The sequence below is a fragment of the Ornithorhynchus anatinus genome, chromosome 21, assembly GCF_004115215.2.
Source record: "Ornithorhynchus anatinus isolate Pmale09 chromosome 21, mOrnAna1.pri.v4, whole genome shotgun sequence".
In the NCBI taxonomy this organism is placed as follows: Eukaryota; Metazoa; Chordata; class Mammalia; order Monotremata; family Ornithorhynchidae; genus Ornithorhynchus; species Ornithorhynchus anatinus.
In genome coordinates, this window is record NC_041748.1 from 6,275,611 (window position 1) to 6,293,157 (window position 17,547).

The 17,547-nt window shown below is 51.0% G+C and overlaps 1 protein-coding gene and 1 non-coding gene across 2 annotated transcripts in view; one reads left to right on the forward strand and one right to left on the reverse strand.

The window, feature by feature from the left end:
- The window catches only part of AOAH (acyloxyacyl hydrolase), a 67,079-nt gene extending 50,357 nt beyond the window's left edge, over positions 1 to 16,722 (reverse strand). Inside the window, exons 1-2 of the mRNA XM_029048927.2 lie at positions 16,331 to 16,722; positions 94 to 189 (exon numbers count right to left, since the gene is read on the reverse strand). Coding sequence (XP_028904760.1) covers positions 94 to 189; positions 16,331 to 16,457 — 223 coding nt within the window. The 5' untranslated portion in view covers positions 16,458 to 16,722. The remainder of the gene's footprint in view (positions 1 to 93; positions 190 to 16,330) is intronic.
- Positions 564 to 701, forward strand: LOC114806281. Its single transcript, XR_003754316.1, has one exon. It is a non-coding gene; the product is annotated as a small nucleolar RNA SNORA7 (small nucleolar RNA).
- Positions 16,723 to 17,547: the final 825 nt, after the last annotated feature.

Sequence of the window (17,547 nt, forward strand, 5' to 3'; positions counted from 1 at the left end):
AGAGTCTGGCAGGAGCTGGGCGTTCCCTGATTAAAGCCCAGCCACAGGGGTCCGAAACATAGAGCCCAAGATCGCCCCGCCAAGTCCACTCACCGGGCAGGTAGCCGCAGAGTCGCTCCATGGCGGCCATTACGGTGCAATTGTGGACCTGGGCAAGCTGCTCGATCACAGACACCACCAGCACGCACCCTGGAAACAACGAAAGAAAGTGCTGGCCATCACCAGAGATCAAGCGAGATCCTGGGAGATCGGAGACTGAGAGAGAGAGAGGGAGGCGCAGAGATGCGGGAGACACAAAGAGACAGAGAGAGAGAGGTCTTTGACAGACACGAGTAGGAAGGATACATGAAATAAATAAATGCTTTAATAATAGTACAATAATGACGTAAGCACTAGGGTAGATGGCAGATAATCAGGTCAGACCTGTTCCCCACAGACTTACAATATGGAAGGAGAACAGGTATTTAATTCCCACTCTCCTCCCCCCTCCACACATACACACTCACTCATCTCTCTCTTACTCTCCTTGTAATGATAACTTTAGAATTTGCTCAGCATTTACTCCCCTCCCAGGGTCGCACCTGGAGAGTTTCCAGTACTTATCCAGTCTCGACTATGGGAGGGAGAGTCAAGCAGAGGCCTACTCATTCCATTCCTAGCTTGGCCAGTGGCTAGCCAGCGGAAGGCCATCTGCTACAAGTCAAAACTCACCCGTGCCGGACAGCAGCGCATGGGAGAGAGTCGAGGGCGGAGACTCAAATTTACTGCACGGAAGGAGGCGATGGTAATAATAATGTTGGTATTTGTTAAGCGTTTACTATGTGCAGAGCACTGTTCTAAGCGCTGGAGCAGATACAGGTTAATCAGATTGTCCCACATGAGGCTCACAGTCTTAATCCCCATTTTACAGATGAGGGAACTGAGGCACAGAGAAGTGATATGACTTGACCACAGTTACACAGCTGACCAGTGGCAGAGCCGGGATTTGAACCCATGACCTCCGACTCCCAAGGCCGTGCTCTTTCCACTGAGCCATTGCTTCTCTAAACCACTTCCATATTTTCACCAAGAAAACTCTCCGGATCCACTGCCGGAATGATTTCAGATGGAGAGTGGGGCGTTCTGGGAGAGATGTGGCCACGGAGTCGCTATGGGTCGGAGACGACCCGATGGCATAAGACAAGACAAGCATTTCCTATGAGGCAAATACTGTGCTCAGTCCTGGGGTAGATGTAAGATAAGAAGATCAGAAACAGTCTCTGTTCCATATAATAATGTTAATAATGTTGGTATTTGTTAGGCGCTTACTATGTGCAGACCACTGTTCTAAGCGCTGGGGTAGACACAGGGGGATCAGGTTGTCCCACGTGAGACTCAGTCTTAATCCCCATTTTACAGATGAGGTAACTGAGGCACAGAGAAATTAAGTGACTTGCCCACAGTCACATAGCTGACATGGGGCTCACAGTCTCAGTGAGGGAGGTCAGGTATTGAATTCCCATTTTATAGATGAGGAAACTGAAGCACAGGGAGGTTAAATGACAGCAGGCAAGTAGCAGGGCTGGGGTCAGAGCTCAAGACTGTAAGCTTGTTGTGGGCAGGGAATGTGTCTTCTCGTTGTTATATTGTACTCTTCCAAGGACTCAGTACAGTGCTCTGCACACAGTAAGCACTCCATAAATACAATTGAATAAAGACAAAAGGGCTCCTGAATCCCAGTCCTATTCTCCCTCTCTCTTTCTCCTGCCTCTGTCTCCATATCCATTTTAACTCTATCCCTCTGGGTCTCACTTACTCGCTCTTTCTCTCTCTTCTCTGCTTTTATCCTTCTGTCTCTCTCTTTCTTCCTGCCTCTCTGTTCCTGCAGAGTAAACCTCACTGGTTTTCCAAATTTCCCTTCTAAAAGTCCGAAGAGGGAAGACCAAAGGCTCTGGGCCCAAGTAAGAGGAAGGCCAGGTATTGAATCCTCATTTCACAACATGAGGTTAACTGACGCCCAGGGAAGTTAAATGACTTCCCTAAGGTCATACGGCAGGCAAGCGGCAGGGCTGGGATTCGGAAAATCCCAACAGACAAAAGTAAGCCGTGCTTTCACACGGGAGACTTCCAGCAGTCAGTGGATTGTATTTATTGAGCGCTTACTGTGTGCAGGGCACTGTACTAAGTGCTTGGGAGACTACAAAAACAAACAGGCACATTCCCTGCCCACAGTGAGCTTACAGTCTAGCTGAGGGAAGAGAAATCTAGGATGGCTTTCCAGCAAGTTGGCATTAAAGGGCGCTGCATGGGAGGCAGGCTGACGGCAGAGGGGCTCGAGCGGCAAGGTCCATGTCTTATTCTGGGTACTGGGTACTCTACCCCAGTGCCCCGCACGCAGTCAGCGCTCAATAAAGACCAATAATAATGATGGTATTTGTTAAGCTCTTACTGGGGTAGATACAAGTTAATCAGCTTGGACACCATCCCTGTCCCCTATGGGGCTCCCAGCCTTCATCCCCACTTTCCAGAGGAGGTAACTGAAGCCCAGAGAAGTGAAGGGACTTGCCCAAGGTCACACAGCAGACTAGTAGTGGGATTCTCTCTTTCTACCGCCCACCCCGCACGCTCCGCTCCTCCGCCTCCCACCTCCTCACCGTCCCTCGGTCTCGCCCATCCCGCCGTCGACCCCTGGGTCACGTCCTCCCGCGGTCCTGGAACGCCCTCCCTCCTCACCTCCGCCAAACCGATTCTCTTTCCCTCTTCAAAACCCTACTTAAAAATCACCTCCTCCAAGAGGCCTTCCCAGACTGAGCTCCTCTTCCCCGTCTACTCCCTCTGCCATCCCCCCTTTACCTCTCCGCAGCTAAAGCCTCATTTTCCCCTTTTCCCTCTGCTCCTCCACCTCTCCCTTCCCATCCCCACGGCACCGTACTCGTCCGCTCAACTGTATATATTTTCGTTACCCTATTTATTTTGTTAATGAATTGTACATCGCCTCGATTCTATTTAGTTGCCATCGGTTTTTACGAGATGTTCTTCCCCTTGACGCTGTTTATTGCCATTGTTCTCGTCTGTCCGTCTCCCCCGATTAGACTGTAAGCCCGTCAAACGGCAGGGACCGTCTCTATCTGTTGCCGACTTGTTCATCCCAAGCGCTTAGTACAGTGCTCTGCACATAGTAAGCGCTCAATAAATACTATTGAATGAATGAATGAATTAGAACCCACATCCTCTTGCCTCTAAGGCCATGTGCTTCTCCTTTCCCTACTAGAGAAGGAGCCTTGCCCTAAAGAGAGAGGACAGAGGCCAAGTTCTGAAGCTGAGAGTAAAACAGAAATGAACAACTTGAAACTAACTGGTCTACTGGTGTCACGCAGAAGGGTTCACACCACAGTGGTCACCCAGAACCTCCGCCTAACCTTTGTCCCAGAGCCCAGGAAGTAGAAATCAACCCTCCTCTGCCTACAGCCGGTCTGAACCATTCATTCAATTGTATTTATTGAGCACTTACTATGTGCAGAGCACTGTACTAAGCGCTTGGAATGGACAATTCGACCACAGAGACAATCCCCGCCCAACAATGGGCTCACAGTCTAAATGGGGGAAATAGACAACAAAACAAAACTAGTAGTTTGGCATAAATATCATCAAGATAAATAGAATCAGATATATGCACATTATTAACAAAATAGAGTCATAAATAATCTACACAAATATGTACAAGCGCTAGGGGGAGGGGAAGGGCAAGAGCAGAGGGAGGGAGTAGGGAGAATGGGGAGGGGACGAGGAGCAGCGGGAAAGGGAGGGCTCGGTCTGGGAAGGCCTCCTGGAGGAGATGAGCTCTCAGTAGGGCTTTGAATAGGGGAAGAGAGTTAGTTTGGAGGAGGTGAGAAGGGAGGACATTCCAGGACAGCGGGAGGACGTGGGCCAGTGGTCGATGGCGGGACAGGCGCAAACGAGGGACCGTGAGGAGTGAGTGGAGGAAGAATGGAGCGTACGGGGTGGGCTGTAGGAGAGAAGGGAGGTAAGGTAGAAGGGGGCTAGGTGATGGAGAGCTTTGAAGCCAAGAGTGAAGGGCTTTTATTTCACGTGAAGGTTGACAGGCAACCACTGGAGGAAGGTTTCCAGGGTCTCTGTGCCTCTGGGCTTCTGAGTTTTACCAGTCTTTGCACACTATCAACCAATCTACCAACTCTGTGGTAATGGCCTCTCCCAAGCATTTAGTACAGTTTATTCATTCAATAGTATTTATTGAGCGCTTACTATGTGCAGAGCACTGTATTAAGCGCTTGGAATGTACAAATCGGCAACAGATTAGAGACAGTCCCTGCCCTTTGACGGGCTTATAGTCTCATCGGGGGAGACAGGCAGACAAGAACAATGGCAATAGAGTCAAGGGGAAAAACATCTCATAAAAACAATGGCAAATAAATAGAATCAGGGTGATGTACATCTCGTTAAACAAAATAAATAGGGTGATGAAGATATATACAGTTGAGCGGACGAGTAAAGTGCTGAGGCGGTGGGACGGGAGAGGGGGAGGAGGAGAGGGAAAGGGGGAAGAGGGTTTAGCTGCGGAGAGGTGAAGAGGAGGTAGAGGGAGCAGAGGGAAAAGGGGAGCTCAGTCTGGGAAGACCTCTTGGAGGAGGTGAGCTTTAAGTAGGGATTTGAAGAGGGGAAGAGAGTTAGATTGTCGGAGGTGAGGAGGGAGGGCGTTCCGGGACCGCGGGAGGACGTGGCCCGGGGGTCGACGGCGGGATAGGCGAGACCGAGGGACTGTGAGGAGGTGGGCGGCGGAGGAGCGGAGCGTGCGGGGTTGGCAGTGGAAAGAGAGAAGGGAGGAGAGGTAGGAAGGGGCAAGGTGATGGAGAGCCTCGAAGCCTAGAGTGAGGAGTTTTTGTTTGGAGCGGAGGTCGATAGGCAACCACTGGAGGTGTTTAAGTAGGGGAGTGACAGGCCCAGAGCGTTTCTGCAGGAAGATGAGCTGGGCAGCGGAGTGAAGAATAGACTGGAGCGGGGAGAGACAGGAGGAAGGGAGATCAGAGAGAAGGCTGACACGGTAGTCTAGCCGGGATATTACGAGAGCCCGTAGCAGTAAGGTAGCCGTTTGGGTGGAGAGGAAAGGGCGGATCTTGGCGATATTATAAAGGTGAGACCGGCAGGTCTCGGTAACGGATAGGATGTGTGGGGTGAACGAGAGAGACGAGTCAAAGATGACACCGAGGTTGCGGGGCTGAGAGACGGGAAGGACGGTCGTACCGTCCACGGTGATAGGGAATTCTGGGAGAGGACCGGGCTTGGAAGGGAAGATGAGGAGCTCAGTTTTGGTCATGTGGAGTTTTAGGTGGCGGGCAGACATCCAGGTGGAGATGTCCTGGAGGCAGAAGGAGATGCGAGTCTGAACGGAGGGGGAAAGGACAGGGGCGGAGATGTAGATCTGCGTGTCATCTGCGTAGAGATGGTAGTCGAAGCCGTGAGAGCAGATGAGTTCACCGAGGGAGTGAGTGTAAATGGAGAACAGAAGAGGACCAAGAACTGACCCTTGAGGAACTCCAACAGTTAAAGGATGGGAGGGGAAGGAGGCGCCTGCGAAGGAGACCGAGAATGACCGGCCAGAGAGATAAGAAGAGAACCGGGACAGGACGGAGTCCGTGAAGCCAAGGTGAGATAAGATGTGGAGGAGAAGGGGATGGTCGACAGTGTCAAAGGCAGCTGAGAGGTCAAGGAGGATCAGAATGGAGTAGGAGCCATTGGATTTGGCAAGAAGGAGGTCACGGGTGACCTTAGAGAGAGCAGTCTCCGTAGAGCGGAGGGGACGGAAGCCAGATCGGAGGGGGTCCAGGAGAGAATGGGAGTTAAGGAATTCTAAACAGCGCGTGTAGATGACTCGTTCTAGGATTTTGGAAAGGAAGGGTAGTAGGGAGATAGGGCGAAAACTGGAAGGGGAAGTGGGGCGACATGGGCATGTTTGAAGGCAGAGGGGATGGAGCCATTGGAGATTGAGTGGTTAAAGATAGAAGTTAAGGAAGGGAGGAGGGCAGGGGCGATGGTTTTTATAAGGTGAGCGGGAATGGGGTCCGAGGCGCAGTGGAGGGGGTGGCACTTGTGAGGAGGGAGGAGATCTCCTCTGAGGATACTGCAGGGAAGGATGGGAAAGTAGGGGAGAGGGTTGGGGGGGGAGAGGGGGAGAGGTGACTTTGGGGAGCTCAGACCTGATCGTGTTGATTTTTGTGATGAAGTAGGTGGCCAGATCATTGGGGGTGAGAGATGGGGGAGGAACAGGGGGCCTAAGGAGAGAGTTAAAGGTCCGGAACAATCGGCGGGGGTGACGGGCATGGGTGTCGATGAGGGAGGAGAAGTTTTGCCTGGCGGAGGAGAGGGCAGAGTTAAGGCAGGAAAAGATAAATTTGAAATGTATGAGGTCGGCTCGGTGCTTGGACTTTGGCCAGCAGCGCTCGGCAGCTCGAGCATAGGATCGTAGGAGGCGGACGGAGGAGGTGATCCGGGGCTGTGGGTTAGTGGAGCGAGAGCGGCAGAGGGAAAGGGGGGGAGAGAGAGTCGAGATGAGTAGAGAGGGTGGAGTGGAGAGCGGAGACCTGATCGTCGAGAGTGGGAAGTGAGGACGGGGGGCAAGGTGGGGAGAGATGCCTTTGGAAAGATGGATGGGATCAAGAGAGCGGAGGTCTCTGTGGGGGAGTAGCAAAGATTTGCAGGGGGAGGGAGTGTGAGAGATGAGGTAGGTGAGAAGGTTATGGTCGGAGAGAGAGATTTCAGAGTCGGTGAGGGAGGAGGTAGTGCAGCGGTAGGAGATGACGAGATCGAGGGTGTGATCGAGTCGGTGAGTGGGCGCGGTATGGTGGAGCAGGAGGTCGGCAGAGTCTAGGAGGGATAGCAGGCGGGCGGCAGAGGAGTCGTCGGGTACATCCGTGTAGATGTTGAAGTCTCCGAGGATCAGAGTGGGCAGATGTGCATAGTAGGCTGTCAATAAATCCCTCTGTTCTTCTCCCCTCCCAGCCTTAGAGCACTTTAATACATACCTGTAATTTCTATTTCTCCCCTCTCTAGACTAAGCTCGTCGTGCGCAGGGAATGTGTCGGTTTATTGTTGAATTGTACTCTCCCAAGCACTTAGTACACTGCTCTGCAGACAGGATGTGCTTAATAAATACAACTGATTTTGATGGTGTTGACTGAGGACTTTGTGGATGCAGGAGACCAGGTTAAGTGCTCAGGGATCAGTTAAAAAAAAAAAAGAAGTTCAGTTTATGCCTCTCCACTCCTCAGAAACCTCCAGTGACTGCCCATCCACCTCCACATCAAACAGAAACTCCTCACCAACGGCTTAAAAGCAATTAATCGGCTCACACCTGTGTATTAATGCTGCTCCCCCACTTGCCTGCTATGCGAATGAGGCCAAGGCAATTCACTTCTCTGTGCCTCAGTTCCCTCATCTGTAAAATGGGGATGAAGACTGTGAGCCCCAAGTGAGACAGTGACTGTGTCCAACCTGATTAGCTTGCATAAGAACAGTGGTGGTATTTGTTAAGCATTTATTATGTGCCAGGCACTGTACTAAGCACTGGGTTGGATACAAGGAAATAAAGCTGGACACTGCCCCTCTCCCATGTGGGTTTACAGACTCAATCCCCATTGTTCAGATGAGGTAACCGAGGCCCAGAGAAGTGAAATAACTTACCCAAGGCCACACGGCAGATGAGTCAAGGAGCTGTGATTAGAATCCATGACCTTCTGACTCCTAAATCTTTGCTCTATCCACTCAGCCATGCTGTTTCTTCATTTACCATGGCCTCAAGTATGGTGCCTGGTGTTGTTAAAAAAAAAAAAAATTCAAGTTGCATCAAGACAGCAAAAAGGGCTTTTTTTAAAATTCAATTTTTAATAGAGAGCTGTACGGAGGAGGACAGACCAAAGCTGTTGCCCTAAAAGCAGCCTCCAGCTCAAAACCAGAGGGTTGGAGGGGTAGTTATTTATAGTCCGTGGTGGGTGTGGCTTCCCTTCACAACAACAACCGAATCCAATTAAGTGTGGCTTCAATTCTCCTAATTGATGGCAGGGTGGGGCTGAAATTGGCTGCAGGGGACGGTATGGCTGAAGCAAGATTTAGGAAAACAAAGTGGAGACTGTGGGCAAGTCACTTAACTTCTCTGTGCCTCAGTTACCTCATCTGTAAAATGGGGATTAATTGTGAGCCTCACGTGGGACAACCTGATTACCCTGTATCTACCCCAGCACTTAGAACAGTGCTCTGCACATAGTAAGCGCTTAACAAATACCAACATCATCATCATTAATGCCAAAGGGAGACGGAAAACAAAATGGAGTAAGGCCGGCTAAGAGTTGGTTTCCACATTGGCGACCTAGGCTGGGCCGGTCGCGCTGCAGGGCAGAGCCCGGAATCGGGGCCGGGAGCGGGCCTGCACTGGCTGGGCGGGTGGGATAGGGGTTTGGGCGTCCCAGGGTTGAGGATGAGGGGCTTCAGGGCTTGGATTGGGCTGGAACACGGTGGGAGTGGAGAGCCGGGATCCCGTGATGGGGTCGTGGAGGGCTACCCTGGGTGTAGGACGTGGGAGGGAAGTTGTGCGCAGGGAATGTGTCTGATTATTGTTATTACTGTAGTCTCCCAAGTGCTTAGTACAGTGCTCTGCACATGAGAAGCGCTCAATAAATACAACTGACTGACTGCAGAAACCCCGCGTGGCCTCCTAAGAGGAGCATACAGTGCTCTGCACATGAGAAGCGCTCAGTAAATACAACTGACTGACTGCAGAAACCCCGTGTGGCCTCCTAAGGGGAGCAGCATGACCTAGTAGCAAGAGCACGGGTTTGGGAGTCGGAGGTCCTGGGTCCTAATCCCCAATCCTCCACTTGTCTGCTGTGTGACCTCGATCAGGTCACTTAACTTCTCTGTGCCTCAGTAACCTCATCTGTAAAATGGGGTTGAGACTGTGAGCCCCACGTGGGACAACCTGATTATCTTGTATGTACCCCAGCGCTTAGAACAGTGCTTGGGACATAGTAAACGTTTAACAAATGCCATCATTATTATTATTACCTTCTCCTTGGAAATCAGAGCCCTGGTTCCAGCCCGCCTTTGCCCCCTTCTTTCCCTGGGGGCCTCCTCATTCATTCAATTGTATTTATGAGTGCTTAGTGTGTGCAAAGCACTGTACTAAGCGCTTGAGAGAGTACAATATAACAACAGACACATTCCCTGCCCACAACAGGCTTGCAGTCTAGAGGACTTTCTGCCTCATTCCTCAGTGCTCAGCCCCGTGTGGTTCCCCTGACCTTGCTCTCTGGAGTCTGGGGGACAATCGACCCCAATCCCTCTCCTCCGCCCAGCGCCCAACCTCGGACCCCGACCCCGTGGTAGTGGGGAACCCAACGTGCCCCACCAGGAGGGGCTCATGGAAACGGCCACCGATTGCCCGAGGAAACTATTGAAGACCCAGCAACTAACAATAATGATATTAATAATTATCCTATTTGTTAAGCGCTTACTATGTGCCAAGTACTGTACTCAGTGCTAGGGTGGATACGAGATCCGACCCCTGGCCCCCATCCTGCCTCTGTCCTGAAACACCCTCCCTCCTCAAATCCTCCAGACAATTACTCCCCGCAGACCTTCAAAGTCTTATTGAAGGCCCATCTCCTCCAAGAGGCCTTCCCAGACAAAACTCCACTTTTCCTCATCTCCCGCCCCATTCTGCGTCACCCCGACTTGCTCCCTTTGCTCTTCCCCCCGCCGCCAGTCCCACAGCACTTACGTATATAACTGAATTTTATTTATTTGTATTGATGTCTGTTTATTTGTATCGATGTCTTTCTTCCCTTTAGACTATAAGCTTGTTATGTTCAGGGAATGTTTCTGTTATATCGTTATATTGTACTCTCCCAAGCACCGAGGACAGTGCTCTACACACAGTAAGCGCTCAAAAAATGTATTTGACTGATTCAGTAAATCCGACTGATTGATTAATCTGGTCACAAAATCGGAGCACCTGCCTCCGGTGATGATTCCTCTTGATGGCAGTTGTTGGCAGTCATTGTCAGGGACTGGGTAAAGTTATAAAAGGCCGATTTTGTAGGCAACATATAATAATACTAATGATAATGGTATTTGTTAAGCACTTACTAAGTGCCAAGTACTGTTCTAAGTGCTGGGGGAATAATAATAATAAATGTCAGTATTTGTTAAGCGCTTTCTATGTGCAGAGCAGTGTTCTAAGCGCTGGGGTAGATACAGGGTAATCAGGTTGTCCCACGTGCGGCTCACAGTCTTAATCCTCATTTTACAGATGAGGGAACTGAGGCACAGAGAAGTTAAGTGACTTGCCCACAGCCCCACAGCTGACAAGTGGCAGAGCTGGGATAGCTACAAGGTAATCAGGTTGTCTCATGTGGCACTCACAATCTCCATTCCCATTTTAGAGATGAGGTAACTGAGGAACAGAGAACAAGATCAGAGAACTGAAGCAGTGTGGCTCAGTGGAAAGAGCACGGGCTTTGGAGTCAGAGGTCATGAGTTCGAATCCCAGCTCTGCCACTTGTCAACTGTGTGACTGTGGGCAAGTCACTTAACTTCTCTGTGCCTCAGTTCCCTCATCTGTAAAATGGGGACTAAGACTGTGAGCCCCATGTGGGACAACCTGATTCCCCTGTGTCTACCCCAGCGCTTAGAACAGTGCTCTGCACATAGTAAGCGCTTAACAAATACCAACATTTAAGATCACACAGCAGACATTTGGCAGAGTCTGAATTGGAACCCAGGTCCTCTGACTCCCAAGGCCATGCTCTTTCCAATAATCCACGCTGCTTCTCTAAAAAAAAAAGAAAACCATTGGGGGAGATACATGGTAATCAGGTTGTCCCACGTGGAACTCACAGTCGTAATCCCCGTTTTACAGATGAGGGAACTGAGGCACAGAGAAGTTAAGTGACTTGCCCAAAGTCATGTGCTCAGGTCCTCCTGGGTTGGAATGGGTATTCAGGCGCTTGACTGGAACCTCTGTCTCCCCCTCTAGACTGTAAGCTCCTGTAAGACTGTAAGGTGGGGAATGTGTCTGTTTATTGTTATGGCGTACTCTCCCAAGCGCTTAGTACAGTGCTCTGCACACAGTAAGTGCTCAATAGATACGTTTGAATGGATGAATCAGTTGTCTTGTCGTCTTGTCCCCCTCCCCTGCCCCTCCAAGTCCCCCTAAAATCGTTCCAAGTGGGAGAAACGATCCCCTCAATAAGTCTGCAGTGAGCACACGACATTCCCGAGATTCCTGGCCCTGCAGTCGGCCTGCGCCTTTTCATCCCCAAGATCCTCTCTGCTCTCTTATCCGGGGACTTTGCTCGGCAGCTCCGCCGTGACTCCTTGCTCCCGGAGGCCAGAGCATGAGGTCTGCAGGGCCAGATCCGCGCTGGGCCCAACCGGGCGGTAGAGGAGGGAGGCCAGAGGAGGAAGACCTCCTCTTCATTCCAGGGGACCCCTCGGGAGGGGCCCTGCACCCCAAATTGTCCCAGCAAGGCCTCTGTAGGGGGTTTCATCTGGAAACCCCTGTTCGGGGGCCTCAGTGGACAGAGCACAGGCCTAGGAATCAGAATCCTAATCCTGGCTTTTGCATTAATCTGCAGTGTGTCCTAGGGAAAGTCATTTGACTTCTCTATGCCTCAGTTCCCTCATCTGTAAAATGGGGATTAAGACTGTGAGCCCGTCATTGGGCAGGGATTGTCTCTAACTGTTGCCAAATTGTACATTCCAAGCGCTTAGTACAGTGCTCTGCACATAGTAAGCGCTCAGTGAATGCTATTGAATGAATGAATGGGACAGGGACTGTGTCCAACCCCATTATCTTATATCTATCCCAGAACTTAGAACAGTGCCTGGCACATAGTAAGTGCTTAACAATTGCTAAAATTATTGTTTATTGCTATTATTATGTGGACCAGGACTGGGTTCTCTGGCTGGATCTAGTGCATTTATTTATTTATACTGATGTCTGTCTCCCACTCTAGACCACAAGCTCTTTGGGGGCAGGGAACATGTTATCAGCTCTGTTATACTGTCCTCTCCCAAGTGCTTAATACTGTGCTCTGCTCACAGTAAGTACTTAATAAATACAACTGATTGATCCCGAATCCCACTTTCAAGAAAGTCCTTCTGCCAGAAAATTTCTCTTCTTCGACTTCATCTCTCCCCTAGTGAGATTCGCTCACCTAGTAGTGAAACACCATCTCTAGACTCACTACATCAGTGCTCTGCCCGGCTTGGGGCTTGGAAGCAATCTGTATTATTGTTATTGTTACTGTCATCATATTTAAGTGCTTATTATGTGTTAAGCAGCATGGCCAAGTGGACAGAACACTGGCCTGGGAGTCAGAAGACCTGGGTTCTAATCCCTGGTCTGCCGCTTGTCTGTTGTGTGATCTTGGGCAAGTTACTTAACTTCTCTGTGCCTCAGTTACCTCATCTGTAAAAATCAGTCATATTTACTGAGTACTGTACTAAGTGTTTGGGACAATATAACATAGCAGAGTTGATAGAAACGTTCCCTGCCTACACGAGTTTACAGTCTGTAATGTGGATTAAGACTTTGAACATCATGTGGGACATGGACTGTGTCCAGTGTGACTGTCTTGTATCTACCCAAGTGCTTAGTTCGGTGCCTGGCATATAGCAGGCCCTTAACAAATGCTATCTAAAAAAGCACTTTTCTAAGCACTAGGGGAGACACAAGATAACAAGGTTTTACAAGATTACAAGATCACCTCTTGCCTCTCCCCACTCCTGTCCATACTTCACTCTGCTGCCCAGATCATTTTTCTACAAAAGCATTCAGGACATGTCACCCCACTCCTCGAAAAACTCCAGTGGTTGCCCATCCACCTCCGCATCAGACAAAAGCTCCTCACCATTGGCTTTAAAGCAGTCCATCAACTTGGCTCCTCCTACCTGACCTCCCAACTCTCCCACTACAGCTCCTCTACCTTCTCACTGTGTCGTCTATCTCACCACCGATCTCTCCCCCATGTCCTGCCTCTGGCCTGGAACGCCCTCCCTCCTCAAATCCCACAGTCTGTGACTCCCCCCATTCAGAGCATTATTGAAGGCCCAGCTCCTCCTTCCCTGATTAAGCCCCCCTTTCCTCTTCTCCCAGTCCCTTCTGCATCACCCTGACTTGCTCCCTTTATTCTTCCCCCCTCCCAGCCCCACATTTTTTTTTACTTGTCTGTCTCCTCCTACCCCCCAGACTGTAAGCTCGTTGTACACAGGGAATGTGTCTGGGTATTGTTGAATTGTACTCTCCCAAGGACTTAGTACATTCATTCATTCATTCATTCAATAGTATTTATTGAGCGCTTACTATGTGCAGAGCACTGTACTAAGCGCTTGGAATGAACAAGTCGGGAACAGATAGAGACGGTCCCTGCCGTTTGACGGGCGCACGGTCTAATCGGGGGAGACGGACAGACGAGAACGATGGCAATAAATAGAGTCAAGGGGAAGAACATCTCAAAAACAATGGCAACTCAATAGAATCGAGGCGATGTACATCTCATTAACAAAATGAATAGGGTGATGAAAATATATACAGTCGAGCAGACGAGTACGGTGCTGAGGGGATGGGAAGGGAGAGGGGGAGGAGCAGAGGGAGATGGGGGGAAAAGAGGGTTAAGCTGCGGAGAGGTGAAGGGGGGGCGGTAGAGGGAGTAGAGGGAGAAGGGGAGCTCAGTCTGGGAAGGCCTCTTGGAGGAGGTGAGCTTTAAGTAGGGTTTCGAAGAGGGGAAGAGAATCAGTTTGGCGGAGGTGAGGAGGGAGGGCGTTCCGGGACCGCGGGAGGACGCGGCCCGGGGGTTGACGGCGGGATAAGCGAGACCGAGGGACGGCGAGGAGGTGGGCGGCGGAGGAGCGGCGTGCGGGGTGGGCGGTGGAAAGAGAGAAGGGAGGAGAGGTAGGAAGGGGCAAGGTGACGGAGAGCCTCGAAGCCTAGAGTGAGGAGTTTTTGTTTGGAGCGGAGGTTGATAGGCAACCACTGGAGGTGTTTAAGAAGGGGGGGAAGGGAGTACTCTGCACACTGTAAGTCCTCAATAAATACGATTGAAATTACCAGGCCAAAGTCCCTGTCCCACATGGGGCTCACAGACTAAGTAAGAGGGAGACTAAGCAGTGAATCCCCATTTTACAGATGAGGAAACTGAGGCCCAGAGAAGAAGTGAAGTAACTTGCCCAAGGTCACACAGCAGGCAGAGTCAGGATTAGAACCCAGCTCCTCCAACTCCCAGGCCCATGTGCTTTCCACTAGACCACACTAAATGCCCCAAGTGCCTGTTGGTGCCCAAGTTGTGCTCTATCTAATAAGCAAAGAAAAGTGAAGTGACTTGTCCTAAGTCACCCAGCAGGCCCCTGCTGTGATTTTTTTAATCATCAATGTTTCCTGCATGGTCTCAGCCTACTGTAGGCTAAGTGCTTGGGAGAGTACAATAGAAACTTTCAAACATGCTTTCAAACATGCCCATGTCTCCCCTCTATTAAAAAACACACGCTTTCTCTGATCCCAGGGTTCCCTCCAGTTATCTCCTCATTTCCCTCCTTCCATTCCTTTCCAAATTCCTCTCCAGTTCCTCTCCCCCAGTTCTCTCCTTGACCCCCCCTCCAATCTGACTTCCATCCCCTTCCCACCACAGAATCTGCCCTTTCTAAGGTCACCAATGATCTCCTTCTCGGTGAATCCAGCAGCCTCTCCCAGCTCTGCCACTTGTCAGCTGTGTGACTCTGGGCAAGTCACTTAACTTCTCTGTGCCTCAGTTCCCTCATCTGTAAAATGGGGATTAAGACTGTGAGCCCCACGTGGGACAACCTGATTCCCCTGTGTTTACCCCAGCGCTTAGAACAGTGCTCGGCACATAGTAAGCGCTTAACAAATACCAACATTATTATTATTATTATTACTCTCAGCTGCCTTCGACACTGTGGACCGTCCCCTTCTCCTGGAAACATTATCCAACTGTGGCTTCACTGACTCTGTCCTCTCCTGGTCCTCATCTTATTTCTCTGGACATTCATTCTCAGTCTCCTTTGCGGGTTCCTCCTTTGCTTCCCAACCTCTGGCTGTGGGGGTCCCTCAAAGTTCAGGTCTGGGTTCCCTTCTATTCTCCATCTAAACCCATTCCCTTGGAGAACTCATTTGCTCCCATGATTTGAACTTCCACCTCTAGGCGGATGATTCCCAATTCTACATCTCCAGCCCTGATCTCCCTCCCTCTCTGCCGTCTCACATTTCCTCTCGCCTTCGGGACATCTCTACGTGGATGTCCTCCTGTCACCTCAAGCTTAACGTGTCCAAAACAGAACTCCTTTTCTTCCCTCCCAAACCCTGTCCTCCCCCTGACATTCCTATATCTGTAGACTGCACCACTATCCTTCCAGTCTCACAAACCCGTTACTTTGGCATTATCCTTGACTCCTCTCTCTCATTCAACCCACATATTCCTTCCAGCACGAAATCCTGTCGGTCCCATCTTCACAGCATCGCTGAAATTCACCCCTTCCTCTCCATCCAAACTGTTACCATGTTAATTCAGTTACTCATCCTTCCCCGCCTTTATTACTGCATCAGCCTCGTTGCTGACCTCCCAGCCTCCTGTCTCTTCCCACTCCAGTCTGTACTTTGCTGCCCAGGTCATTTTTCTACAAAAACATTCAGGACATGTCACCCCGCTCCTCAAGAACCTCCAGTGGTTGCCCATCCACCTCTGGATCAAACAAAAACCCCTCACCGTCTGCTTTAGAGCAATCCACTACCTTGCCACTTCCTACCTCAGTTTGCTTTTCTCCTTCTACAACCCAGCCCCAAGCACTTCATTCCTTCAGTGTTAACCTTCTCACTGTGCCTCCATCTGGCCTGTCTGGCCACCGACCCCTAGCTCGTGTCCTGCCTCTGTCCTGGAATGCCCTCCCTCCTCAAATCCACCAGACAACGACTCTACCCCACTTCAAAGCCCTATTGAAGCACATCTTCTCCAAGAAGCCGTCCCAGACGAGACCCCCCCCTTGTCTCTTCTCCCACTCCCTTCTGCATCGCCCTGACTTGCTCCCTTTGTTCTTCCCCCCTCCCAGACCCACAGCCCTCATGTCCATATCTGTCATTTATTTATTTGTCTCGATGTCTCTCTCCCCCACCTAGACTGTAAGTTCCTCGTGAGCTGGGAATGTCGGTTTACTGTGCTGTACTTTCCCAAGCAGTTAGTACAGTGCTCTGCAGACAGCAAGCACACAATAAATGCATTTAAATTGAAAGAATGAATGAATAAACCCGACAAGACGCGTGATGGATACGTACCCAGGCAGGTGTGTGCTTTGGAGAGGCGCAGGGCAGCTTGGGTCTCTCCAGGAGGGACCGGGGCGACGGAAAGGAGCGGGAAGAGGAGCAGAGCTGTCGCCGAGAGGACCGACGGAGACCTCTGCATCTTTGACGACGCAGCGTCCCAAACCTGGCCTAGGGGATCAGGGAAACAGCCCGGTCTCTGAGGCTTCTTCCAGAGCCCCCCTCCGTCCTCTTCCTGCTCCCCCTGTCTCTTCTCCAAACAGGAAGGGGCCCCTTGGACATTGCCCTTTGACCTTCCCCCCGCGGCTCAGAGGACGGAGCGGCACGGTATCGCCCGAGCAATAGGCCGAGGAGTGGGGGGCCCCAGGCTCCGTCCCTTCTCGGCCGGGGCAGGGGAGGCAGGAAACCCACGACGGCTTCTGCACCCCCGGTTACGGAAGAGGAAATGAGCAAGCGGAGCCCCTGAACTAAACCGCAGCCTCCCCCGTTCTGCCTCGCCGCCCCTTTCCAGCTCGAGCTGGACGTTCCGAGAAGCCGGGGGTGACTGGGGGCAGGCGGGGGCTGGGAGGAGGGAGAACGACCAGGGCATAACACCAGGGTGGCCAATGTGTCAAAGCTGTGGCCCCGTGAGCATCAGCAGGGAAGGTCTGGTCGCCCCCTCTAGACTGTAGACTCTTTTTTTTCCTTTGTGGTATTTGTTAAGCGCTCACTCTGTGCCAGGCACTTATTAAGTGCTGTGGTAGATACAAGCTCATCAGGTCGAACACCATCCTTGTCCCACATGGAGCTCAGGGTCCTAATCCCCATTTTACAGATGAGGCAACTGAGGCCCAGAGAAGTCAAGTGACTTGTCCAAGGTCACGCAGCAGGCAAGTGGCAGAGCCGGGACCAGAACCCAGGTCCTCCTGCCTCCCGGGCCTGGGCTCTATCCCCTAGGCCGAGAAGCAGCACGATCCCTCCTTGAGGGCAGGAGTTGTGTCACCCTACTCTATTGCGTTGCACTCTGCACCCAGTGAGCGCTCCATAACTACCTTTGATAGGTTGATTATTTTTTGAATGGTATTTTTTCATTCTTACTGGGTGCTAGACACTGAACTGTCGGGGTAGATCAATCCCTCGTATTTATTGAGTGCCTACTGTGTGCAGAGCACTTACTAAGCGCTTGGGAGAGTGGTAGATTCAAGATAATCGGGTTGGGCACAGTCTTTGTCCCACCGTGAGCTCACAGTTTT